General features: G+C 43.8%; 1 protein-coding gene across 1 annotated transcript; it reads left to right on the top strand.

Annotated features, from left to right (window-relative positions):
• The first annotated feature begins 13077 nt into the window (after positions 1–13077).
• On the top strand, positions 13078–23460 carry S100A10 (S100 calcium binding protein A10). The gene is made up of 3 exons (XM_082860950.1): positions 13078–13230; positions 19967–20119; positions 23048–23460. Exons 2-3 carry the CDS (start codon positions 19988–19990, stop codon positions 23207–23209), a joined length of 294 nt encoding a protein of 97 aa, XP_082717076.1. The 5' UTR covers positions 13078–13230; positions 19967–19987; the 3' UTR covers positions 23210–23460.
• Positions 23461–26949: the final 3489 nt, after the last annotated feature.

Raw genomic sequence — 26949 nt, forward strand, 5'->3', positions numbered from 1 at the left:
AAAGCAGGTCATTTCCACTTAGAAATCCCACCGGCAGCGTTTTTATCACCTTCCTACCGAAGCCAGTATTTCCTCTCCGCATTGGGCAGGTACCACAATACTCCAGGTGCCCGGGCTGGACAATTCTGGGTAGCTGTGCTCATCCTCTCCCTCATGCCCTGCAGCTCAGTAATGGCAGGACTCTTCCTGCAGATTTTTCTCAGATCTGTACCTTCCTGTCTACTCTTACCACCACCATTCCAGTGCAGGCCTGTATCATCACCAGCTTCACCCCCATCATCTCCTGGCCCCTATTCTCTCTCACCTCCGGTTGTCAGTGGTTCTGGCTTCTGCTGTTTAGTTGTGTCTACAATTTAAATTTTTAGTCTGCAACTCAAAAGCATCAATAATCTAGCCCTTATCCCTCACCCTAACCCTTTTTCTAGCTGTACTTGATCCTTCTCCAAACCTGTCCCGCACATTCGCTCCGCTGTGCTGAGAGGATGGTCCTCCTCTCAGCACCTGTTCCACATGCCCCATCGATGCCTATCAAATGGGATAGAGACCCAATGTTCAAGGCTCTCTTCAAATCTTATCTCCCATAAAATTATTCTTAAGGATCCCAGCAAAGGAAGCCTGCTCTTCTAAATTCTTGCTGGTCTTACTGTCTACACCCATGCAACACTGGCCACACACACTACCTCCTATTAAAGCTATTTGGGAATATTCCCATGTTCCTGCCTAGATTACGGCTACGTTCCTAAGCAGCTGTCCTGTTGCTGCTCTACCCCCACCAAAAGTAGAGGGTGGTGGTGGCAATAGGGAGGCTTTAACAGTAGGCTTATCTGGGTTCTAATAGGGCCATACAGATGCCCTTAGGTAAGTTATTATTTAAACTCTCTGAGCTTCCTTTCCTCATCTGAAAACACACTTAGCATCTGTCTTACAGGGATTTTATGAGACTTAGAAATAATATATGTAAACCTCAATAAATTACAATAATCATAATTCTAATCGACCTAAAATACTTCTTGGGGTGATTATAAGGAACAAATAAAATAACACATGAGACAGAGCTTTGTAGACTATAAAATTATTATGTTAATTTTTAATAAGTGAGACCTGGATTACATTTTTCTTTTTATAGGACATGACCAATATAGACCTCAAAGATGCCCCCCATTAATTACCGGCAAGTATATCCTCCAATATCCAGGCACTTTGGCTTTCAGAATATCTGTGCCCAAAACTGTTAGAATGAATGCGCTTAAAAGCCAACCAATAAAACTGGTTGAATTCTATGTCCCAATTGAGGCTTTTATCTATATAGCACCAAACGCTAATTCAACCTAATGTCTCTATTTTCATGCTTTTTTTTTTTCATCATGTACACAGAGCATTACTGTTCCCACTGTTCAAGCCCTGAGAAATGCTACCACAGGAATGAGCCACTGGGGCAGAGTTCCCACCTAAATCACAGCCTCCATCTCAGTACAGCTCTGTACACTTCCCAGCACCATCTTCATCCCTCGGGTTTCTCAACAAAGCTTCCTGCTCCATATGCTGCCAGGCCCAGTCAGAAGAAAGCAAACCCAACTGCAGAGCTACTCACTCTGCAGCCACCAGAGGGTCCCACAGCATTAGCTAGGAAGCAAGGACACACCCTCTCCTAGCACAAATCTCCACCAAGCTTACACTTCCCCGGTGCCTCACAGCAGCTTCCCCTAGCTTCCAGCCCCCAAACAGGATTGCCTGGAACCCCCAGAGCTACTTGCTGGCTAATACTATTGAGGCACCAGTTCATACTAAGTGGCCAGCTTTTCACAAGGGGTTTGTGTCACCAGGGCCCCATGGAGTCACATTTCTGTGGGTCTGAGAACTCCTCAGCCACATTCCATTATCCGTGAACACAGAGTATCTGGGGCTCAAATAACTTTCTCTTTCATACAGCCCCCAGAATTTCTGTCTGGAACACCACTTCCTCTCAAGTTTTAATAAAGAAAAGGTAACTGCATATGAGACTGGCAGACTACAGCCCATGATGGGCAGGTCTCATCTTGCAGCGTTCTCCCCCAACTCCAAGCATTCTTGGGGTCCAGACAAGCTGGTGTTCTGTTCTGGACTGATTACTTAACTCAAGGTACAGCATCCTTTTTTCTTCCTCCTTTGAAAAGCTCTGGAAAATCAGAGTCCCTTATGACTAGAAGATGGAAGAGGAAGGCTAGAATTCCCAGGTTTTTCTTTGTCGACTACCCCAATCCATAACATAAGTAGACCCGCAAACTTGTGACTGATTTTCATTAAGTTTTTTTTAATAAATTTATTTATTTTTGGCTGCTTTGGGTCTTCGTTGCTGCGCGCAGGCTTTCTCTAGCTGCGGCGAGCAGGGGCTACTCTTCATTGCGGTGCACGGGCTTCTCATTGCAGTGGCTTCTCTTGTTGCGGAGCACGGGCTCTAGGCACGCGGGCTTCAGTAGTTTTGGTGCACGGGCTTAGTTGCTCCGTGGCACGTGGGATCTTCCCGGACCAGGGCTTGAACCAGTGTCCCCTGCACTGGCAGGCAGATTCTTAACCACTGTGCCACCAGGGAAGTCCCTCATTAAGGTTTTGTCTGTCTCTTTTTTGAGTGTTTAAAAAGAGCCTGGATATATTTGGGAAAATACTTTTAAATAATTAAAAGACCTTGAGAGGTTGGCTGCTACCTTCAGGATGGCTGCACATAAATCACTTCATATAATCCCCATAATAACTTACCCCCCAGGATAGGAATATGAAGTCCATCTTATGGATGAGGAGACAGAAGGCATGGAGGCTTACTTTCTATGGCACAAAGCAATCATGCAGCAGAGCCAGGTTTCAACACAAGTCTGTCTGGCTCCAACCCACCCTCCACTTATTAATAATAATTATAGTTAACAGGAGTGGAGCACTTACTATGTGCCAGGCACACTGCTAAGTATTTACTCATTTATAGCCACAATATTCCTAGGAGGCAGGTATTCCTTTTGAGTCCATTTTCCAGTTGAGAACTGAGGTTTGGAAAGGTTGGTGACATGTCCAAGATCACATAGCTAATGAGCGGCAGAGAAAATATGACTCACTGCCCAAGCCTGCGTTCTTAACCCCTGTGATATATAGCCAAACTGTCTCTCCGAATGTCCAGTCCCCCTCCCCCGTGCTCCCCTTGCTTCAGGCACACTGGTGTTTTTCAATTCCCATCCCAGACCAAGCCCCTCCCCACCTCCCAGCCTCTGCATGTGCTTTTCCCTCCACCCAGAAAGCTTCCTCCTGGTCCCTCCCTTATTTGCAACCCTAGTTCCTCTTCTTCCTCCAGGTCTGAGTTCCAATGTCCCCTCTTCAGTGTAGTCTTCCCTGACTTTCTACTTTGATTCTTCTCTCACTCAGATCCTTGTTTTTCCCATCAAGGCACTCATTACAACTTACCCAAAATTTTATTAGTTTCATTTTACTTGTATTTTATTTGCCTTTCCCGCTAGAATGAAAGGCCTATGAGGGCAGAAATTTGTCTGTCTTGGTCCCTGACATATCTCCAGTAGCCAGAAGATTCCAGGTATTAATAGGTGCTCTGTAAATATTTGATAGATTATAATCATTAGAATTTGCAGCTCACCAATAGAAGAAAGCAGATGGTTTCCAACCCCAAGCTAAGAGTTCTCTTGTGTTTAAAAAAAAAAAAAGCTTCAGCTTCTGCTGCTCCAAGAGGTAAGTTAGCACAGCTAGCACAGCCTCGATGGAGTCCTCCCAGTGCCCTAGCAGGAAGTCTGCTCAAAGGTGTTCACCCACAAATCCCACACCAGGGACCTTGGGCCACAGAACAGCCCTGCTTGGCCTCCTTAAAGCTTCTTCTCCACAGGGAGGGATCACACAGAATCTAATCTGCTGCCCAGAAGCTGCTGCATACCAGGGCTGAGCTGGATGCCTCATGGTCATGAGCCAGTTCATTCTTTGCCATCACCCCAGACGATAGGCATCTATCCCTATTTTACCCATTAGGAGACTCAGGTTCACAGTGGTGAGATGGCTTTCCCAGAGCCACGCAGCTGGTAAGTGGGAGAGCCACTCACTCCCCCTTTAACATTCTTCAGTGGCTCCTTGTCACCTTCAGAAATGAACTCCAAATTCTTTAGCACGTAACAGAGCAGGACCCTATAGAACTTTCCTGGGACAGACCCTTCACCACCTTGTCCTCTGCCTGCCTCCTTTTTGTAGAAAAGCTGTAGTCTCCCAGGCCGCCCCTGAGTCACAAAAGCCTGACTCAAGAGTTAAGGACTGAAAGGATGTGAACATGTAGTGGCAAAAATAGCAGTTGGGCCAGGAGAACTGATAAGAATTTAAACAGTAGATTGGCCATATGGCAGTCACAGCATCTTTAGTTCTTATCTGAAGTACATAGATAACAGTATCTGATGCACATTTCCTGAGTTGTTTTACAGATGCTAAAACCCCCACCAAATGGAAGAAGTTAACTACTTGATGACCATGAGCACTGTAGCCCCCAGAGCTACTGGAGCCTGAGGATTGATAATGTTAACCCCTGTGACACAGCCCTGCTACTTCACCATCAACCAATCAGAGAATTGTGCACAAGCTGATCACACACCCTGCGACTCCCCTCCCTCACCTTGCCTTTAAAAATGCTTCCCCAACCTAAATGTCCGTCAACAGAGGAATGGATAAAGAAGATGTGGTACATATATACAATGGAATATTACTCAGCCATAAAAAGGAAAGAAATTGGGTCATTTGTAGAGACATGGATGGACCTAGAGACTGTCATACAGAGTGAAGTAAGTCAGAAAGAGAAAAACAAATATCGTATATTAATGCACATATGTGGAATCTAGAAAAATGGTATAGATGATCTTATTTGCAAAGCAGAAATAGAGACACAGATGTAGAGAACAAACATATGGACACCAAGGGGGGGAAGAGGGAGTGGGATGAATTGGGAGATTGGGATTGACATCTATACACTATTGATACTTTGTATAAAATAGATAACTAATGAAAACCTACTGTGTAGCTCAGGGAACTCTATTCAGTGCTCTGTGGTGACCAAAATGGGAAGGAAATCCAAAAAAAGAGGGGATATTTGTATACATGTATCTGATTCACTTTGTTGTACAATAGGCTAACACAACATTGTAAAGCAACTATACTCCAATAAAAATAAATTTTAAAAAGTAAAACATAATAAAAATGCTTCCCTGAAACCCATGGGGGAGTTCAGGTTTTTGAGCATTAGCTGCCCCGGACTCTTTGTCTGGCACCTACAATAAACGCTGCACTTTCCTTCGCCACAACCTGGGGTCAGTAGATTGACTTTACTGTACACTGGTGAGCAGAGCGAAGTTTGGTTCAATAACAAGCAGAGTAACCCAGGTGCCCTGGAGAAAGGCACCTCCTCTTGAGACTCATCCCCGTCTGAGGCCCTAATGGACTTAGCACTCTCCCCATGCAGAACTGAGGCAATTCCTGGAATAGACACAATACCTCAGAATTCCATGCCCTGGCACATGCTTTTCCCTCCTACCAGCCCACCCACAGAATGTGGCTAACCCTACTGGTCCTTTAAGATCCCCATAAACAAACAAACAAAAAGGACAGTCCCTGATAGGAATCTATCCTAAGAAAATAAACATGGGCAAAGATTATTCAAAAGTAGTTCTTTTATATACAATTATTATTTATGACAGTAAAAATTGGTAACAACCTAAATGTTTGAAAAATATGGGAAATGTTTAATAAATTGTATTTCCCTATTCAGGGTGTACTAGTAAAGCCACACTTGGGGGTTTGTTGTTTTGTTTGGTTTTGGGGGTTGCCAGCAAAAAGTCTTGACCAGGCAACTGTAAATTGGTAGTTCTCAAATGAACTGCCATGGAGGACTGTTGTGACTCCTTACTAGGGCCCTGTAATTGGTGAATAATGTTTCCTTTTGTTACAACTATGATTCAAACCATTAATACAGTGCTTTGGAAACCCAGGACTTTGGAAGTCCTGTCCATCTTGTGGAGCTGCAGCCACTAAGATGTGGGAGCCCTCAGAATCTGGCCAGCAGGCCGAAGAAGAGAGCAGAGAAGCCACAGTGTAATTGAATACAGTTTTCCCTTGGTATCCTTGTGGGTACTGGTTCCAGAAACTCCCCCCATACCAAAATCCATGGATGCTCAAGTCCCTTACATAAGATGGTACAGTATCACATAAAACTTACACACATCCTCCGGTATACTTTAAATCATCTCTAGATTACTTGTAATACCCAATAGAATGTAAATACCATGCAAATAGTTGTAAATAGTATGTAAATGCAATGTAAATAGTTGTCAGAAAGGCAAATTCAAGTTTTGTTTTTTGGAACTTTCTGGAATTATTTTTCTGAAAATTTTCGATCCATGGTTGTTTGAATCTGAGGATGAGGAACCCCCAGATATGGACAGCCAACTGTAGTTACTTGTTGAGTAGGAAAAAAAAAAAAATGAGTGAGTAAATGAACAATCATGCTCTTGATATTTAGTGACATACAAAGTAATAAAGATAAGGTATTATGGGACAAAAATAGAATACATAATTTTATAATCAGTGTGGTCACAATTTAGGAATTTCACATCAAAAGCAAAAAGAATGAATTTGCTTATTTTTAACAATTTTCAGCACTTCCTAGCTCTTCACTAAATAACTACCACCCAACCCACCAATGGATTTGATAGCAGTTGTCACAATGGCTACTGTTTGCCAATTCTGGCTGACGCCTGACAACTCTGATGAAAACTGGATGTACTCTGTTGGAGTAGAGAAAGCTTTGGAGTTCTTTCTTCCTATTGGATTGCATGTGGAACTTTTCCTTTGCTGCCCACTTTTTTAGTGAGCAAGTTTGGTGAAAGGTGGGAGAGACAGATCCATTGCCTCAATTAACTTTTTCTGAATTCCCTTTAAGGATCAAATTCAACAATCCCTTCTGGGGTCAATTTTCAAAAAAAAAAAATCCTCCCTGGACTTCCCTGGTGGCGCAGTGGATAAGAATCCACCTGCCAATGTCGGGGACGTGGCTTCAAGCCCTGGTCCGGGAAGATCCCACATGCCGTGGAGCAACTAAGCCCGTGCACCACAACTACTGAAGCCTGCGCACCTACAGCCCGTGCTCCGCAACAAGAGAAGCCACTGCAATGAGAAGCCCGTGCACTGCAATGAAGAGTAGCTCCTGCTCGCTGCAACTAGAGAAAGCCTGTGCGCCCAACGAAGACCCAACACAGCCAAAAATAAATAATTCTAAATCGCCAAATTATATATATATTTATTTATATTTATATATGTAATATATGTGCATAAAAAGACTAAAAGGTATGGACAGAAATAATCAAAAAAAATCTATAAAAGGAATAAAAAATAGTTGTATTTGAGCCAAACTGAGGATGATATCAAGGGAGACACAGATTCAAGAAGCACTTGAATTGTGTTCCACTGGACTACAAATGAGGAGGCTTATAAACGCAAAAACTGCAAAATTACATAAGTTGTTTGTTGAGAATTAAAATTAGATCTGGCAAGAAGTAAGGGTGCTTATTAAGTAAGGGTTGGTTGGTGCCCCAAATGGTTGCACAGTTACAAAGGAAGAAGACTATGAGGTTGCAGCTGGCAGCTGCTAGCAGATACTGGGTTTTTTGTTTGTTTTGTTTGTTTGTTTTTCAGCCACGCTGCACAGCATGCTGGATCTTAGTTCCCCGACCAGGGATGGAACCGGCGCCGCCTGCAGTGGAAGCGAGGAGTCTTAACCACTGGACCACCAGGGAAGTCCCTAGCAGATATTGTTTTGAGAGGGGCTGGTGGTGTTCTTGAGTCTGATACAGTTCAGAAAATTCAAGTTCTTAACGATGTAGGAACTATCTGAAATCACATTCACAATGGCCACCCAACTCCATTTAGGATGCCTGAGCCACACTTACTCCATTTTGATTTTTTAAATGCACTCTTTTCTTTAATGATTAAAGCAGATGTACAATGCATGTTTGGCCACAAAATAGGCTGTTCTAGTTAGCATAAAGTTTAAGTGAAATCATGTATAAGCCAAAATGGCTTCCCCATACCTCATAATGTAAAAACTTCTTCCATCAAAGGAAATATATAAAAGTATGTCTCTTTGGTCCATGAGTTTACAAATAATCTTATTTTCCTTTTTATACATTGGTATATTTTCCAACCCTTCTACAATAAGAATGTAATCTTTTTTACAATCAGATTTAAAAGTCATGGTAGAAGGAAACAATAGCAAAGATCAATAAAACTAAAAGCTGGTTCTTTGAGAAGATAAACAAAATAGATAAACCACTAGCCAGACTCATCAAGAAAAAAAGGGAGAAGGCTCAAATCAATAGAATTAGAAATGAAAAAGGAGAAGTAACAACTGACACTGCAGAAATACAAAAAAATCATGAGAGATTACTACAAGCAACTCTATGCCAATAAAATGGACAATCTGGAAGAAATGGACAAATTCTTAGAAAGGCACAACCTGCCAAGACCGAATCAGGAAGAAATAGAAAATATGAACAGACCAATCACAAGCACTGAAATTGAAACTGTGATTAAAAATCTTCCAACAAGCAAAAGCCCAGGACCAGACGGCTTCACAGGCAAATTCTATCAAACATTTAGAGAAGAGCTAACACCTATCCTTCTCAAACTCTTCCAAAATATAGCAGAGGGAGGAACACTCCCAAATTCCTTCTACGAGGCCACCATCACCTTGATACCAAAACCAGACAAGGATGTCACACAGAAAGAAAACTACAGGCCAATATCACTGATGAACATAGATGCAAAAATCCTCGACAAAATACTAGCAAACAGAATCCAACAGCACATTAAAAGGATCATACACCATGATCAAGTGGGGTTTATTCCAGGAATGCAAGGATTCTTCAATATACGCAAATCTATCAATGTGATAAACCATATTAACAAATTGAAGGAGAAAAACCATATGATCATCTCAATAGATGCAGAGAAAGCTTTTGACAAAATTCAACACCCATTTATGAGAAAAACCCTGCAGAAAGTAGGCATAGAGGGAACTTTCCTCAACATAATAAAGGCCATATATGACAAGCCCACAGCCAACATCATCCTCAATGGTGAAAACCTGAAAGCATTTCCACTAAGATCAGGAACAAGACAAGGTTGCCCACTCTCACCACTCTTATTCAACATAGTTTTGGAAGTTTTAGCCACAGCAATCAGAGAAGAAAAGGAAATAAAAGGAATCCAAATCGGAAAAGAAGAAGTAAAGCTGTCACTGTTTGCAGATGACATGATACTATACATAGAGAATCCTAAAGATGCTACCAGAAAACTACTAGAGCTAATCAATGAATTTGGTAAAGTAGAAGGATACAAAATTAATGCACAGAAATCTCTGGCATTCCTATACACTAATGATGAAAAATCTGAAAGTGAAATCAAGAAAACACTCCCATTTACCACTGCAACAAAAAGAATAAAATATCTAGGAATAAACCTACCTAAGGAGACAAAAGACCTATATGCAGAAAATTATAAGACACTGATGAAAGAAATTAAACATGATACAAATAGATGGAGAGATATACCATGTTCTTGGATTGGAAGAATCAACATTGTGAAAATGACTCTATTACCCAAAGCAATCTATAGATTCAATGCAATCCCTATCAAACTACCACTGGCATTTTTCACAGAACTAGAACAAAAAATTTCGCAATTTGTATGGAAACACAAAAGACCCCGAATAGCCAAAGCAATCTTGAGAACGAAAAACAGAGCTGGAGGAATCAGGCTCCCTGACTTCAGACTATACTACAAAGCTACAGTAATCAAGATAGTATGGTACTGGCACAAAAACAGAAAGATAGATCAATGGAACAGGATAGAAAGCCCAGGGAAAAACCCACGCACATATGGACACCTTATCTTTGATAAAGGTGGCAGGAATGTACAGTGGAGAAAGGACAGCCTCTTCAATAAGTGGTGCTGGGAAAACTGGACAGCTACATGTAAAAGTATGAGATTAGATCACTCCCTAACACCATACACAAAAATAAACTCAAAATGGATTAAAGATCTAAATGTAAGGCCAGAAACTATCAAACTCTTAGACGAAAACATAGGCAGAACACTCTGTGACATAAATCACAGCAAGATCCTTTCTGACCCACCTCCTAGAGAAATGGAAATAAAAACAAAAATAAACAAATGGGACCTAATGAAACTTCAAAGCTTTTGCACAGCAAAGGAAACCATAAACAAGACGAAAAGACAACCCTCAGAATGGGAGAAAATATTTGCAAATGAAGCAACTGACAAAGGATTAATCTCCAAAATTTACAAGCAGCTCATGCAGCTCAATAACAAAAAAACAAACAACCCAATCCAAAAATGGGCAGAAGACCTAAATAGACATTTCTCCAAAGAAGATCTACAGACTGCCAACAAACACATGAAAGACTGCTCAACATCATTAATCATTAGAGAAATGCAAATCAAAACTACAATGAGATATCATCTCACACCAGTCAGAATGGCCATCATCAAAAAATCTAGAAACAATAAATGCTGGAGAGGGTGTGGAGAAAAGGGAACACTCTTGCACTGCTGGTGGGAATGTGAATTGGTTCAGCCACTATGAAGAACAGTATGGGGGTTCCTTAAAAAACTACAAATAGAACTACCATATGACCCAGCAATCCCACTACTGGGCATATACCCTGAGAAAACCAAAATTCAAAAAGAGTCATGTACCAAAATGTTCATTGCAGCTCTATTTACAATAGCCCGGAGATGGAAACAACCTAGGTGCCCATCATCGGATGAACGGATAAAGAAGATGTGGCACATATATACAATGGAATATTACTCAGCCATAAAAAGAAACGAAATTGAGCTATTTGTAATGAGGTGGATAGACCTAGAGTCTGTCATAGAGAGTGAAGTAAGTCAGAAAGAAAAAGACAAATACTGTATGCTAACACATATATATGGAATTTAAGAAAAAAAAATGTCATAAAGAACCTAGGGGTAAGACAGGAATAAAGACACAGACCTACTGGAGAACGGACTTGAGGATATGGGGAGGGGGAAGGGTGAGCTGTGACAGGGCGAGAGAGAGTCATGGACATATATACACTAACAAACGTAAGGTAGATAGCTAGTAGGAAGCAGCCGCATGGCACAGGGATATCGGCTGGGTGCTTTGTGACCGCCTGGAGGGGTGGGATAGGGAGGATGGGAGGGAGGGAGACGCAAGAGGGAAGAGATATGGGAACATATGTATATGCATAACTGATTCACTTTGTTATAAAGCAGAAACTAACACACCATTGTAAAGCAATTATACCCCAATAAAGATGTTAAAAAAAAAAGTCATGGTAAACATTATTATTTTAAGAACGTCTATCAAATGTTTCTCTTCCAGGAATTGTTCTGCGACCATTCCATGGGGACTTGGAGGCCCCTCCTCAATGTTCTCACAGTGTCTGTTAGTGTCCTCTACCATTCACTGAGCTCACTGGATTTTAGCCATTTGCTAATCTATCTTCCAACAAGATTTGAAGCTCTTTGAGAGACAGGACTGATTCTTTGATTTCTGAATCCCCAGGCCCTAGCACATATATTAAGCATTCCTAAATGTTTGTGAATCAAATGAAGAAATCAAATAAGGAGTCTATAGTATACGGAACTCAGGTATTCTCATTCTAAACCCAGTTGCATATTTCCTGACACTAAAGGGATCTAGAATTTTCTCCATTCTTGACTGTAACCTAGGGCCTAGCAAGAATTTAGGAAGCCTGTGTTTTTTGCAGGAGTGCCCTCCTGAACATTCAGCACCAGTGTTGCAGGAATCCAGCAGAGTGAGAGCTGAAATCCAAGTTTTTTCCTGGCAAGAGCCAAGATTAGTCACTTAGAGGCACTTGGAGGATTCCCCAAGTCTGCTCATTCCTTTGGGATCACTCAGTCCTCCCAGGACCTCCCCTGGGAACAAAGGAAAACCCAAGACTTGGGACTGGGCCCTTTTCCAACAACAGCTGCTAGTAGTTTGCATTTAACCCCAAACCACAATTAAAATAAAGGGGGGGGGGTACTTTCCTGGTGGCGCAGTGGATAAGTCTCCGTGCTCCCAGTACAGGAGGCCAGGTTGGATTCCTGATCAAGGAACTAGATCCCACATGCATGCCGCAACTAACAGTTTGCGTGCCACAACTAAGGAGCCCTCCTGCTGCAACTAAGACCTGGTGCAACCAAATAAATAAATATTTTTTTAAAAAAATGGCGGGGGGAATAGCGTCAGCTAGGAAACACTTAGGTTTTCTCTAAATTTCTTCTAAAGAGTTTGAGGACCAAACAGGCCAATTTCAGGACAAAAAAAGGAGACCCTGAAACAGGTTTTAACAATATCAACTACGACAGAAACCATTCACACTAAGAGGGGTAAATCTCCAGTTCAACAAAGGGTTTGTAACGCCCTCGAGCTGACTAGCCACCAAACAGCAACCACCCCCCTCCACTCCGCGAGCAGGCGCCGGCAGGGAACTCGCCTTCTCTGAGAGCTGCTCGTGGACTGGGGGCCCAGGCCTTGGAGACCCTCCCAACTGACCTCCTAGGGCCTTATCTGAAATCAACCAAGTCTGACGCCCTCGCGGTCGTTAGGACTCCACGAGCCCCTCCCTGCAGTATCATCTAGAAAATAATTCCTAGACCCGTAGGATACGGACGAGCGCTTACAATCTGGTTCTGGGCCAGCGCGCCCCACCCGCAGAATGGCTGGATTCTTGGATTTGCACACTCATTCGCTCTCTAAAACCAAACCCGAGAGGAAGGGCATGGCCGAGGGTGGGGATGTCCTAAAATATTCCAGAGTATTTGAGTAGGAAGAGAAGTTTACAGTATTGCTCTCACTGGGGGCGGTGTGGAGCCCTGGAGCGAGGCTCCTCCGCACAGCGAAAGAAGGGTGTGGGCGCTGCGCCCGGGGTTTGAATGTTGGGTGCGGGGGCAGGAAGAGGAGGGAGGAGAAGGGGTGGGGTGAGCGGAGGCCCTGACACCGGCCCAGGCTCCTCCTGCCTCCCCCGCTCCCCGCCCCCACTTACTAAGGCGCCCAGCCCGCGGCGCTCTGCTCACTGGCCGCGCGTCCCCGCCAGCCGAGCGCCCCCGCCAGCCGAGCGCCCCCGCCTGCCGAGCGTCCCCGCCGCGCCTCCTGCCACGGTGAGTTCCGCCCGCCGGTCCCGGGCGGTCCCCAGCCCCAGACCCCGCGCCCGTGGAAACCCCCGCATCGGCGGCTCTGGCTCGCCCGGCTGGCTTCGCCGGGTGTCCCGGGCGCCGGGGGGCCTGGTCGAGGATCAGCTGCAGATGGGGAGGTATCTCGGCCACACCCCGGCTTGGCGAGCAGCGCCCCCGACCCGCCCCGGCGCGACCCCCCAGATCCTCGCGGGGGGGGGGCGGGAGGGAGCCCTTGTCCTTCACTACTGTACCTCCGTTTTGGTTGACCCGGGGTCTGCTCTCTCCTACCTTTCGGTTTATCTTTTTTTACACCCACTTTCCTACTTTTCAACTAGTCTCCCCAGTTACCCGAACCCCCGCTTCTGGCCTCCTGTCCTGGCCGGCGTATTTCTTTGTGTGCTCCGGCTGCAGGCTGACCTCTGTCCAGATGTTCGTAGCCACCTCCTAGATGGACGGCCCGTGCAGGCTCGGGGAGGGCTGGCGGTTTCCCTACCCAAAGGACACCCCTCAGCCCCTCTCCCAGATGCTTCAGGTTGGGCTTCCTGTTGTTTGTCTGCTAGACGGGAAGGTTCTTACTGCCGACCGAGGGAGGAAAGTCTATTAGTTTTCTTTATAACGCAGTTTTGCTGAGGGGTGGGGGTAAGAGGGGGAGGGAAGCCCATGTGAAACCTGTGTGAAGTGATTTTTGTACTGAAAGGGATCCCTTCTTGCTGTCTTAAACAAGTGGAACTATACAGAGATAGAGGAAGAGCAGGCTTAATGAAGGATCTTCTAACCCAGACTAATCTGTCCCAGTGCAATGAGCTGTAGGTACCTGGTCACAATTTGAGCCTGGCCAGAGGAGGGGCGCTTCCCCCAGGCCTGGATACCACACTCTCTAGCCGCGGCCGGACTCCACCTAACTGAAACCCGGAATCTGCCTTGTTGGGCCGGGATGGTGGGGAAAGCAGAGCAGCAAGCCCCGTGCCAGGCGCAGCCGAGCCCTGGGCCGGACTCTGGAATACATTAAGCCCACCCCCTTCGCTGGGAGCTTTCTGCAGGGCGTGGTTAGCACAAAGGGCTCCCGGATTCTCCTAGTGGAGGCCTGTGACTCAGTTGTAAGCCCATGTGGGTGTGGCCCGGATGGTTCCAGATCCTCTCTGCAGATGGTTCAGACAGAACACTCCCTGAAGGAAAAGGGGAACTGTGCCATCTTAGAGGGCATTTTCCAAGAGGAAGTGAGTCACACCAGGACTTGGCCCGCAACCTGAAGGAGAGGTTTCTTGACTGAACTGTGGGTGAAGACAGCAGTTAGACTGGTAGGGCCGTGGCAGAACTGCTGCTGGGTTATCGGCCTGTATGCCTGCTGGCAGGCTGCCCCGGCTTTATTTGGGAGGTAGCTCTTCCCGTTAAGAGGTTTGCAGTTGCTGCAGATGCTTTTTCCCCTGCAGCCTGAGTTTCAACCTGCAGCAGTGGATTTTTATATCCTGCACCTCAGGTGAGGCCAGGCTCAACACTCTGTCAATGATCTTTGCCTCCAGCGTGTTTCAGCAAATTGCAAAAGGTAATGACAGGCATTAGGGCAGGAATGAGTTCATATAACTCATTTGGAATTTCTTCATCAGCCCTGCCCCCACAGATTCCTCTCCAGTTTCTATTTAATCATCTCTTCCAAATGATGTATTCCTTCCTTGACAGCCAGAAGCTACTTTCTTCACTGGGTCCTTGATATACCATTTGGAGATTATTTTGGTTCTTCAAATTTTCCTGAGGGTCTACTGAGCATAGCACCCTGACTTCTAGGTGATGGTCTTCCCTGGCTTTTCCTGCATACAACATCAGATGGCCCCTTTTCCTTCCATGTCTGGCCCCTGTCCAGCCTCTCCAGCAGCCACTCCAGTGAGGTCAGGCCTTGCGCTAGGTGGAGCTGAGACTGAGTGCCTCCTTGCTCTCCATGGACAGCTCCAAAAATGTGAATTTTTTAGAGCACTACCCACTTGGTATGGCCTTGATCCAGTCTAGTCTTTTAAAGTTGAGGGAAACAATGGAATCCTTTCAGAGTTATAATGTGCAGATTAGCACTCAGAGTGCTGGGAAAGCTAGACTGATCTTTTTATTAGGATCTTTCTTAAGCTCCTCATTTTCCCGGGACTCAACAATTTAGGAATCTCACATCAAAAGCAAAAAGAATGAATTTGCTTATTTTTAACAATTTTCAGCACTTCCTAGCCCTTCAGTGGTTTTAATAGCAGTTGTCACAGTGGCTATTGTTTGCCAGTTCTGGTGATGCCTGACAACTCTTCAAGGAAAACTGGATGTACTCTTTTAGGGTAGAGACGGCTTCAGAGTTCTCCTATTGAATTGCATCTGGAGCTTTTCTTTTGCTGCTCACTTTTTTTAGTGGGAAAGTTTTACGTTTGGTGAAAGGTGGGAGAGACAGCCTGGATCAGATTCATTGCTTCCACTCACTTCTTCTGAATTCCTTTTAGGGATCAAATCAAGAATGCCTTCTGGATTCAATTCCCCATCCCACCCCCCCAATTTTTTTCTTTTTAAATTCCTCAAAGCAAAAGGAAGGAAACCTAAAACACATTTTAGACAACAGATGTTTGTTTTTACCGACATTCTGCCAATTGTTTTCTGGGTGGGCTGTAAGAAAAGTAGGGTATGGACAAGACACAAAAGAGCAAAGTAGATCAGACTTCTTGCTCTTTGGAAGTCTCCTTTTTGAAATTATGGCCTGGATCTGGGCATGGGTCCAGAGCAAACATTTGGTATTACTTAGGAGCAGACACTTTTCTAAGGAGGCCTCCTACTTCCCTGCTACTCCCAGAAGGATCAAAATTTACATTATTGTCAATTTCCTTCTTACTGATTCATTGAGCAGGCTCTGAGGACAGGGTGCTAGCTTATGCGACCCTGCTACTGGAGCCCACAGTTTAGTGCGGAAAGAAACGAACACAGTTAACTAGAATTCAGGACATATTTTAAAATAGTATGACCTTAGCTGGTGAACTCCCCAGAGGCAAGCATCACAGGATAGAGGTGGTGGAGAGCACACCCACGTGTGCCTAACACCGTGACAGGGTCATGCAAAGTAGGTGCTTGGTGAAGGAACAGAAAAAATGGAAAATTGAATTCCCACCACTGTAAATTTGTAAAGCTCAGAATTCTTTTCGGAAGAGAAAACTACACAAAGAAAGACACGTGAGCTTCCACTCTTCAGACCTGTGTAGGAGATATACAGACATCAGAATAAAATGATTCAATAAAAGGTGAGTGAATGAAGAATTAGTTAGAGCCTGTGGAGCTCACAGTGAGAGAGCAGTAAAATGGGATAAACCAAAACTCAAGAAAACGGTAAGAGCGAGAAGAGAAAGAAAAGTCAGGTCGTGTTGGGTGACCAGACCTGTTTAGCAGGACACACCGTTTTCTCCTCCGCTATGGAATGTACTCTGCGTTTCATTCATAGGCCGCCCCTTTCCTGGCCCTTCCCAGCCCTCACCTCCTCCCACAGAGCTCCCAGCCTCAAGGGTTTCAGCCCAGACCCGGTAATCACACCTGCACCTCAGCTCCAGCCAAGGGAATTGTTTGATTCATTCACTCATTAGCAAACACTAAACCACTATTTAGTTGTTAGTGGATAGAACTGAATAATTCACAGTTCTTAACGTAGAGGAACTTAAATCTAAGATAGACGGGCAAATGATTGGATGGAGTGTTTCAGGTGCCGGAGTAGGCTGTCTGGGGAACAGAGGGGACGCTGCGGCCTCTCAACCCCAGGCCCAAGGCTATCCATTGGAAGTGTTTCCGAGCCAGAAGCTATAGAGTCCCGGGGTGGGACTCTTCTGGGGCGGTGGAAACGGCGAATTCAAGTCCCTGAACTGCTTGCTGCTTTAGCAACCAATGGTCAGTGCTTCCGTCAGCCCAGGCCGGGCAAGCCCCGCCCAAAATGGGAGGGCCGGGCAGGCTGACTCAGTAGGTCAACCGCTGCACTCTGGAAGAGCTGTATGATTCATCCACTAGCCGAAAGAACAGTATTAATCACATCTTCCCCTTCTCCTTCATCTTACTTTAAAACCAGTGTACTTGCTTCACCTTCAAAACGGAATAACTTGCTCGTAGCCCAGGTCAGTGCCCTCAGGGGCCCTGGTTACTGATGAGAGGGTGGTCATCTATGGTTTTCAAAGCTGTTTTCACTTTCACAACCTTAGATCTCCTGAGTAGCCCCTGATCTACATTCTTATTGCAGAACAAACAGGGAGTCTGTGCTGACTGCGGTGTCCACAGCCCATGTGCTGAGTAAACAGCAGAGGGAGATCCAGTGGGGCAGGAAAGCTCTTTAACTTCATAATGAGCATAGACAATCCCGGGGTGGGTTTGGAGTGACCTGAGTGTTCACTAGAGGAAGACTGGCCTCACTCTCTTGAAGAAGGTATTCAGGGGTGGCCAGGACTTCCTCAGCTTACAAGCTGTATTTCTTAGAGGTTCCTAAATTAGCCTGTTTCCTATTTTAGGGGTCCTTACCCTGCTGTATTCCCTTTCTTACTTCTCTGGCTTTGCAGTGCATTTTCCTTCTGCTCTGCCCTGTGAAGAATGTGAACTAGGTGTCCCACAGCCAGTTCCAGTATCTGGGATCTTTGGGCATTTGTTGTGAAGTGCTCTGCCACTTGAGCTTGGGCACGGGTATTTTTAAACCTCTGTGGTGGCTGACTCCTTTCCTGAGATATTTCAGAACTGGGGTGGGATGCCACAGCCTTCTCCCATAGGTGACTCATTCAGTTCAGTTCTCTTATGTTGCTGGACTTCCAGAGCCAATCCAGGCAAGGCTGACTCCCTCTAAGCCCACTGCCATCTGAAGCCAGATCCTGGCTGTGTCAGGAGAGAGGGGAAAGGGTGTGGTTCCCCTGGAATTCATCCCACAGTGGACCTTGAATTGGCTGCTCTCTCCAAGAGAACTGCTTTCCAGATGAATCATGCCAGATTCTGGTTTATAGCATTCTCTAGAGTATAGCATTCTTTGGCATGCTGATTTCTGTACTTTTCTGGGGATTAAGGGGTAGAACTTTTGACTCTTAAAGTGTAATTTTTCAATCCTCATGTTTACCAACTCCACCTTCTCTGTAACAGACAGCATTTACGGATCTGTGTTGAGTATGCATGTGTCAGCGGAAGGAACCAGACTGAAAGCATGTCTCCGGTTCCTATTGAGACTCTTCAGGGGAAGTTGCCAGCCTCTCCTTCAATCTCTGCTCTAAACTTATTCTTGATGGGTTTTTTGGTGTGTGTTTTTTTTTGAGTGGTATATTATAGTCTCAATTCAAATTCACCTGTTTCCTATCCAGTAATGATTTTAGGTGGTGTTAGCCAAAGCTACTCCATTCTGGCTGAAGCATGCTCTCCAGTTAAGCAAAATTCACTGGGCTCCTATTAAGTACCAGGCATTGGGTCTTGATGAGACATATGCCCCTAGATTATTATACCTGAATATAATGATCTGACAAATCCTTTCCTTTCTTTTTTTTAAAATTAAATTTATTTATTTACTTATTTATTGGCTGTGTTGGGTCTTCGTTGCTGCAGGTGGGCTTTCTCTAGTTGCAGTGAGCGGGGCTACTCTTCGTTGCAGTGCATGGGCTTCCCGCTGCGGTGGCTTCTCTTGTTGCGGAGCACGGGCTCTAGGTGTGTGGTCTTCAGTACTTGTGGCACGCAGTCTCAGTAGTTGTGGCAAACAGGCTTAGTTGCTCCACGGCACGTGGGATCTTCCCAGACCAGGGTTCAAACCCACGTCCCCTGCATTGGTAGGCGGATTCTTAACCACTGCACCACCAGGGACGTCCCTTAACTTTGTTTTAAACTATTCACAATGAAAAGCTCTTCCTTTCCCACTGCACCCCAGACTGAGAGTAGCTCTTTTGTCTAGTGCTGCCAAAAGTATATCAGATCCCCAAAGGAATTAGGATATACTATTACTTGTTCCTTCTCAAGGAAGTAGATAATGGGCTTTGGATAGCTTTTATTTGGGTAGGGCAACTGCATGTTACTACCAAAGATGCAAATGTCTTTGTTACAATCAATAACAAGTTCAGAACTTTAGTAAAGAATACATGGGATTCCCTGGTGGTCCAGTGGTTAGGACTCAGCACTTTCACTGCAGTGGCCTGTGTTCAGTTCCGGTCGGGGAACTAAGATCCCGCAAGCCACGCAGTGAGGCCAATACATGCTCAGGAGACAAAATTCATTTTTAAGCAGATTTCTAAACCCTAGAATGACTGAACAATGTTACCTAGTTAAGCTTGGAGAGTTGAAGTTTTTATATTAACCAGGCTTGATTGTGTGGGTTGTTGGTATTCAGCCATATCCATATTGAAGAGTGCCATTTACCAGCGCTAAAAGAAATGGAGAAACGTCTGTTCTTTCAGTAGGTGCTTTGTCAGTTAAAAGGAGGGGCACTATCTTGCTTTTCCAAATAATTAGTGTTTTTATTCTTCATTAGGTGATTTATGCAAAATTAGCAGGCAACTAGATAAATCCCTTATTCAGAGCACCAATACCTAAACTGCCTATTTCCATCAGCAGGAGGCATAAAACCTGAGTGAACTGGTCCTTATATTCATTGAATTTTACAGCTGAAAAGGACTGAATGAATGAGCTTATCACCCTCTTCCAATCATTCTCAAAAGACTGATAATTCATGTCACTTAAAAGTTAATGTAAATTGTTTCTTTACATCCTTTAATAGGTTCCAACAGACCTCACCAAAATGCCCTCTCAAATGGAACACGCCATGGAAACCATGATGTTCACATTTCACAAGTTTGCTGGGGATAAAGGCTACTTAACAAAGGAGGACCTGAGAGTACTCATGGAAAAGGAGTTCCCTGGATTTTTGGAAGTAAGTATTGAAAGGCTCAGAAAGAACCAGAACCAGATGTAAAAATCAATGCTTCTGGGCCCTAGTTCCTTTCCCTTCCTCTTTCCAGCCCTTCCCTGTGGAAGTCACTACTAGAAAGGTGTTTTCATTCATTTACTTATTAAACATTATTGAATGCCTACTGTTTGTAAGATACTAGGGGAGGAAACAGAAGGTAAAGAAGACACAGCCCCTGCCCTCAAGGAGCTTACAGTTTGGAAGTGAAATGAGACTACACACAAATCACCATAATGCAAGGTGTTAGAAGGAATCCATCTGGAGTCATCTGTGTCCATTGAGACAGAGTTGCAGGAAAGGCCTTTCACCAGAGTAATCAACCAGGTTGCCTTGTTGCCCTCGGGTCCATAAACCTGGCACTGGAGGTACCACATCCTGGTCACATCCACTTTGAGCAACTTGAATCTCCCTTCTTAAATTAAATCCCTTTAGATAAAGGCTTTAAAATTTTTTTCCAACACTGCTCTAAAGCAATGGTGTCAAGTATCTGCTGAATGAGTGCCAAGCGGCACTCCAGAAATAACTTCTTTTCACGTTGAAAATGCAATGAGACAGGAGCACAGTTTGAGTTTATGCCTCACCTTTGACAGATCGAGGGGTCCGTGAAGACCAGAAGAGGATCTGCCATGAGCTCAGATACATCACTCAGGACATTAGGCAACAAGGCACAGTTGCCCTTTTACATCATAGGCCCTCAAGAGACGGCTGTTGCGTTTCGCTGAAGGTGAAACATTGCCTAACAAAATATTAGATTGAAATGCAGGCCCTTCTCTCCCTGCCACAGCCAGAGTCATTTGAAGGGATCAGTACTGTGTTTGGTGTGCATTAGCCTCTAAAGGGTGAAGGGAGGAGATGGTAAACGACAGGGTTCTGCCTCTTGTCATCTGCCTGGTAAACAGCATTAATCAAGCCCCTGACTCCTGACTCATTAAACATAGGGTTTTGTAGTACATGATGATTTACATGTTATCAATACCAGTCAGATAAACAGATATAAATAGCTTAACTAGTATCTCAGAGCTGCAGTTACCACAATTCTATCCCAGAATGAGTTAGAGGATACAGTTGTTCTGCCTTTGTACAGTTCTGTGATAGAGCCCCAGACCAGGACCCTAACTGGGAAGGTTGCTTCAGCTTTCTGTACCTCAGTTCCTGCCTCTGGAAAATGAGAGGCTGGACATGATTATCTCCAAGACCACTTTCACTTTCTGTGACCCTTCCAGGCAAGCATAAAATTCAAGGACAAAATGTGCTCGTTGTAAACCTGCCCATCACACAAACAAAGGCGTTCTCGGTCTACTTCTGAACACTCATTAATTGTGTTGTCGCATAAGTTAGAAGCCAGGATGATATCACATGAGACGAAGATCCTTCCTCCCTAAAGGCTTTGTGGCTTGGTAAACATAAAGTGTTCAGTACCAAGTACTGAACATGGCAGTATAATTTATTCTAAGCATGGGGTCATAATTCCAAGCACACCCACACTTGCTGCATTCACAGATCGTTTTGTTTCTAAAGTTGACCGCTTAACGTCATCGAAATTTCACTCCTGACCACGGCCAGGAAGCTGGGGTTAAGGCCAGAATTAACTGAAACCCACCAAAAGCAGATGTAGCTGCATGGACAGGTTATAGTTGATTGCTTAGGGCGTGTAGGAAATGCTGCTTTACCTTAAGGGATTTCTGAGTGCAGTTTATAAACATCCAGCACACTTGAGACACTGAGTATCAGTTCCCTCACTCATTTATACAATCAATGAAATTCATAAATATTTTACCTGAGTCCTTTAACACCTGTAAAGGGCCATATTTCCCTCTGGTTGATGGCATGGACCCTACAGGAGAAACCACACTTTCCCACTTCTAAGCATCATCACTACGAAAAGGAATAATCAAGCCAATCACCTTGAAAACAGAGTAAAAGAAAAAACAAAGGGGATCTTACCTGCTCATCTTAGTTCCATGTATTCATGCTAGGCATTGAGAATCATGGGGAGTTTTATAACTCCATCACACATACTGCTTTTGAAGTACATCCAGTGTAAAACAAAGAGTACATCCAGCAAAGAGTACAGGATGGCATAGATTGACCAACTTATTAAGAACAGAAGCAATCTTAGAAACACTCTAGTCCAACCTCAATTCTTAGTTGTTACACGAAGGCCCACCAAGCTGTGTGACTTACTCTAGGTCACCTGGCTAATATGATATGAAGCCACCCTAGACTGGCCTCAGCTGTGCCAAGAAATGAGGACCATCTGCCTAAACTCTTTAAACCTAACACACCCCAGGGCATCATTAACACCTCTTTAAAATCCATAGGACAATGATCTGAAATTTACTCCCTAAATAATCGCATGAGGTCTTTCATAGGAGTTTCCTTCTTTAAGGACTTGACCATGCTATCAGGAATGAAAGCTTGTCAAGAGAATATAAGTTTAAACTAAAAAATGGGGGAATTTGGGGTGGTTCTCAGACAGAATTTTGTGATTTTGAAAATTGTAACAGTTGGACTGTAAGTAAAGCATGTCAGAAGGGCATGCTGGTTTCTAAGTGGACTGAGAGTTCAGAGTCGTGAGTCTCCCTTCTCTGGCACTGAATCTCCTCTTTCTAGAAATAGGCTGTTTCTAGTCCCTGAGTTATATAAAAGAGTGGAGTTATATAAAAGAGTGCCATGGAAACCTCTTTCCTAGCTTGAAATAAATATGAATTTACTGAAATGCTCCCTCAAAGCAGAAAAATACATTTAGACGACCTCCAAAGATCACTATGACCTAAAGCAAGAATTCAAATAATTAGGAGATTATATATATAGCTGTCAGCAGTACAAATCAAAGAAGCTCATCATTGCAACCATTGACTCGTATTTCTTGGCTCTGTCTTTTTTTTTCAGAATCAAAAAGACCCTCTGGCTGTGGACAAAATAATGAAGGACCTGGACCAGTGCCGAGACGGCAAAGTGGGCTTCCAGAGCTTCTTTTCACTCATCGCTGGGCTCACCATCGCGTGCAATGACTATTTTGTAGTACACATGAAGCAGAAGGGAAAGAAGTAGGCAGCACTGAGCAATTACTCCCACCCTGATAAGAATTCTCATAAAGGGTCACTTAAGGAATCTGCCCCACAGCTACCCCTGTATAAGGATTTCCTGAGCAGATTGGGACCCTTAGAAAATGTACAAATAAAATCCAGCTCCACCTTGAGAGGCAGAGAAAGAAAAGTCAATTAAAGCCAGATAAGCTTTTGATTTTTATATTGCTTGCATCCCCTTGCCCTCAATAAACAAATTCCTTTTTTAGTTCTGAATTTGAGACAGAATGTTTGTTCTTCTTCAGAAATGTTTGTTCCCTGCTTCATTCACAAAGAGGCCACATGCCCTTAAGCATCTAGCGCAAGGCAGAGCTCTTTCCACAGAACCTGCAAAATGGGAAAGCACTCTCCACTCAGGCTTGGAGTCTAACTTCTCAAATTGATCTGCCCTGTAGCTGTTCCTAGCTGAAGGACAACAACTCCAAGGATTAAAAGAAGGCACTTCAGGGTATATTCCACCTTTATAATTCCTGAGCATAGTCCTGCCCAGTTAAATCAGTGCCTTTCCAACCAGCACTTTGTATGCCTGAGATGTCTGAGTCCATTTTTCATAGCAAAGTTTCAGCAAACTAGGGTAAGAATAGTTCCATAAGACAACTAATCAAAATCAGTCTAGTGTGATGCCTCTAACAATATAACGTTAACGTTTTTAGAGCTGTCATGAGATGCCATGATTGTACTAAGATGTCAGGAAATAGGCTAGCCATGATTTATAATATAATGGGGTGGTGCTTTTTTGTTGAAAATGAAATGCCAGTACTTATGTCTTGATAAATAGCAGAATGTTTCTCCCAGCCCTTTCTGTGTCTGTTACAAGCTTCAGCAGATATGCACTCCATAGCTATTATTAAATAGCTATGCTTATTAATAATACAGTATTCTATATTTTTATGGAGAGATGAGGTATTAATTGGCACATGAAATTGTCCCAATTAAATAGGTCAATGAAGATGGAAACATCAATATAACTCTGCGGGAAAGTTCAATATAAGGTCATCCACCATCACAAGGAAAAGCATGCAAAAGGGAACAGGATAGTCCAAAACTATCTTTGGGGAAAGGATATCTGTAATAAAATCAAGGCCAAAGATAAAATTCCAACCATTTTATTTTGTCTCAGCCAACAAATGAACAAGGTAAGGCAACTTATCTTGTTAGCTATAGTTAACAGATAGCTTTGCTGCTATAGAGTTATATCAGTCAGCAGGTTTACAAAGAGAAGGATTTACTACAAGATATTAAATGGAGGAGCGGAGTTGGCCAGCTAAAGAACTGACTCGAGGAGTGATTCCCAAATCCGTGCTATAGAACTGGGCCCCCAAGGGAACTGCTGGCTCAGGAAGCTGCCTGCTGAACGGGGAAGCCGTTGCTAAAGCTAGCAGCTCCAGAACCACACAACCCATGGCACAGTCCACACTACCAAATATGGGTACCCATTACCCTGCCTCTTTCCACACATGACTTGGCTCCCACATCCAAGTATCAAAGAAGTGCATCTCATTACCAGAAACTCAATCACATCAAAACCTGATGTGATGTGCAAGGGAGTCTGGCAAATAAAGTTTTACATTTTCCAACCTCTACACACTAGGAGTTGGCATGCTGGTCCACCATATCTGCCACAGTGACAATTCTTAATTCTAAGAGAAATCTTCCAGTGGTCCTAGAGACTGTTGTACAGAATGAAGTAAGTCAGAAAGAGAAAAATATTGTATAATATTGCTAATGTGTGGAATCTAGAAAAATGATACAGATGAACTTATTTGCAAAGCAAAAATAGAGACACAGACATAGAGAACAAACATATGGATACCAAGGGGGGAAGGGGGAGTGGGACGAATTGGGAGATTGGGATTGACATATATACACTACTATGTATAAAATAGATGACTAATGAGAACCTACTATATAGCACAGGGAACTCTACTCAGTGCTCTGTGGTGACCTAAATGGGCAGGAAATCCAAAAAAGGGGATATATGTATACATATAGCTGATTTACTTTGCTGTACAGCAGAAACTAACACAACATTGTAAAGTGACTATACTCCAATAAAAATTAATTTAAAAAAATAAGAGAACTCTTCCAACCTGTAGGTTAAAGAGATTATTGCTCTAAGGAAATGAGACTCTAAAAGATAACCTCTGACAGCTACAGGGAATAGAGAAGCAAACTGGCCCATCCCAGTAAGGCAAACTTGTATCAGTCCAAATTTACCCTTTTAGTTTACACCACCTGCATCCTGGGGCAACTGTGTTTACTGGGTGTTATAAAATTGGTGTTCAGTTTGCAAATGGGGAGGTGAAAGTGTAACACAGGGATATTATAGGCTCAGATGTCCCGAAATCCATAGCAAGCTTTCACACGCTAAGCCTCTTTACCTGAAAACAGAAAGAGAACTATTCCAGGAGAGAGGGCTCTGTGGCTAGGAGAGAGGAAGTATCATTCATCTTCACAGTGGATTTGTAGAGTCTAAAAATTTCTAAAGCAACGTATTATCCCCAGAACATAGCCTCAGATGCTCTGGCCAGGGAATCATCTGAGTCACTGTATTTGAGATGTGTGTGTGGTGGGGCTGGGAGGAGAGGAGAGGGAAAGTGGACAATAACATACTTTTTCTCACCTTAGCCTCATTGCTTGAAGCACTTAGTAGGGAGCTAGTACAAGGAAAATTAAAAGGCTATTTATGGTTTGAAATCCTACACGGCTTTCCATGCCAACGAAAACACAGGGCTCCCACAATCTGACCTGCTGAAACAGCCGTTCAGGCTTTCGGAGCCACAGCCTAATGGCTCCCAGGGGCAAAGCTGCAATTATGCCAACAGTCATCAAGAGGAACCATCTGGAAAATTCCACTCATTCTGCTACACGGCTGAGTTGTAAAAGCAGATTCTGCCCCTCCCCACACCCAGCTGTGAAGGAAGAACAACTAACAGTACAGAAAGCCAGTTTCAAACATGCTGCAGAGCTGACCTTGAAAAACACCTCATTTTCTCTCTTGGACCCTGACCATGAGCCAGTTACTTGTGATTTAATACTTTTCTATCCAACTCATCTCAGTGGGAGACCAAGGGCAAGTATATAAACCTCTCTCTCAATTCGACCAATTTGAAAGTGATTGTTCAGGTAACTTCTCTGGCTCTTAACCACAGAGGAATAGTTGTGAATACAAGTTCAGTCATTTGGCAAATATTTACGAGGGTGACTATATGAATGACACCAAGCAAAGTTCTGTGGCAGATATAAAGAAGCAGAACAGTGCCTGCTCGGAGAGATTATAATCGGGTTGCAAGTGAATAGATAAAACAGACAAAAAGTTAAATAACAACACAACAGAGGATTGGCAAAGGTGAGATGTGATGGGCACCCTTGGTCACTGTTGGTAAGAATGTAATTTATACAACCTCCGGAGGAGGCAAAAGTTGGCAGTAGGTACCAGGATCCTCTGATGTGTTTTCTTGGATCCAATATTTCTATCCCTAAGCATTTCTCGTAACAAAGTAATCAAAGATAGTGACAAAGATTCATATGCAAAGATGTTTAACGCAGCATTCTTTAGAATAGTTAAAGCCCAAATAAAACCTCCATGTCCAATGATATGGTTATGGTTAAATAAGTTAAGTGTAGATGCACATGGGATACTATATGACTCATGAAAACCATGACTGAAGAATATTAAATAAGATGGGGAATTGTCTATGTAAA

The sequence above is a fragment of the Leucopleurus acutus genome (assembly GCF_964270905.1).
Source record: "Leucopleurus acutus genome assembly, chromosome: 2".
NCBI lineage: Eukaryota > Metazoa > Chordata > Mammalia > Artiodactyla > Delphinidae > Leucopleurus > Leucopleurus acutus.

Bases quoted from the DNA above. Each gene is read 5' to 3' on its own strand.
- S100A10 (XM_082860950.1), top strand. From the start codon at position 19,988: ATGCCCTCTCAAATGGAACACGCCATGGAAACCATGATGTTCACATTT. The intron at 20,120-23,047 runs GTAAGTATTGAA...TTTTTTTTTCAG, and splicing joins AGTTCCCTGGATTTTTGGAA to AATCAAAAAGACCCTCTGGC.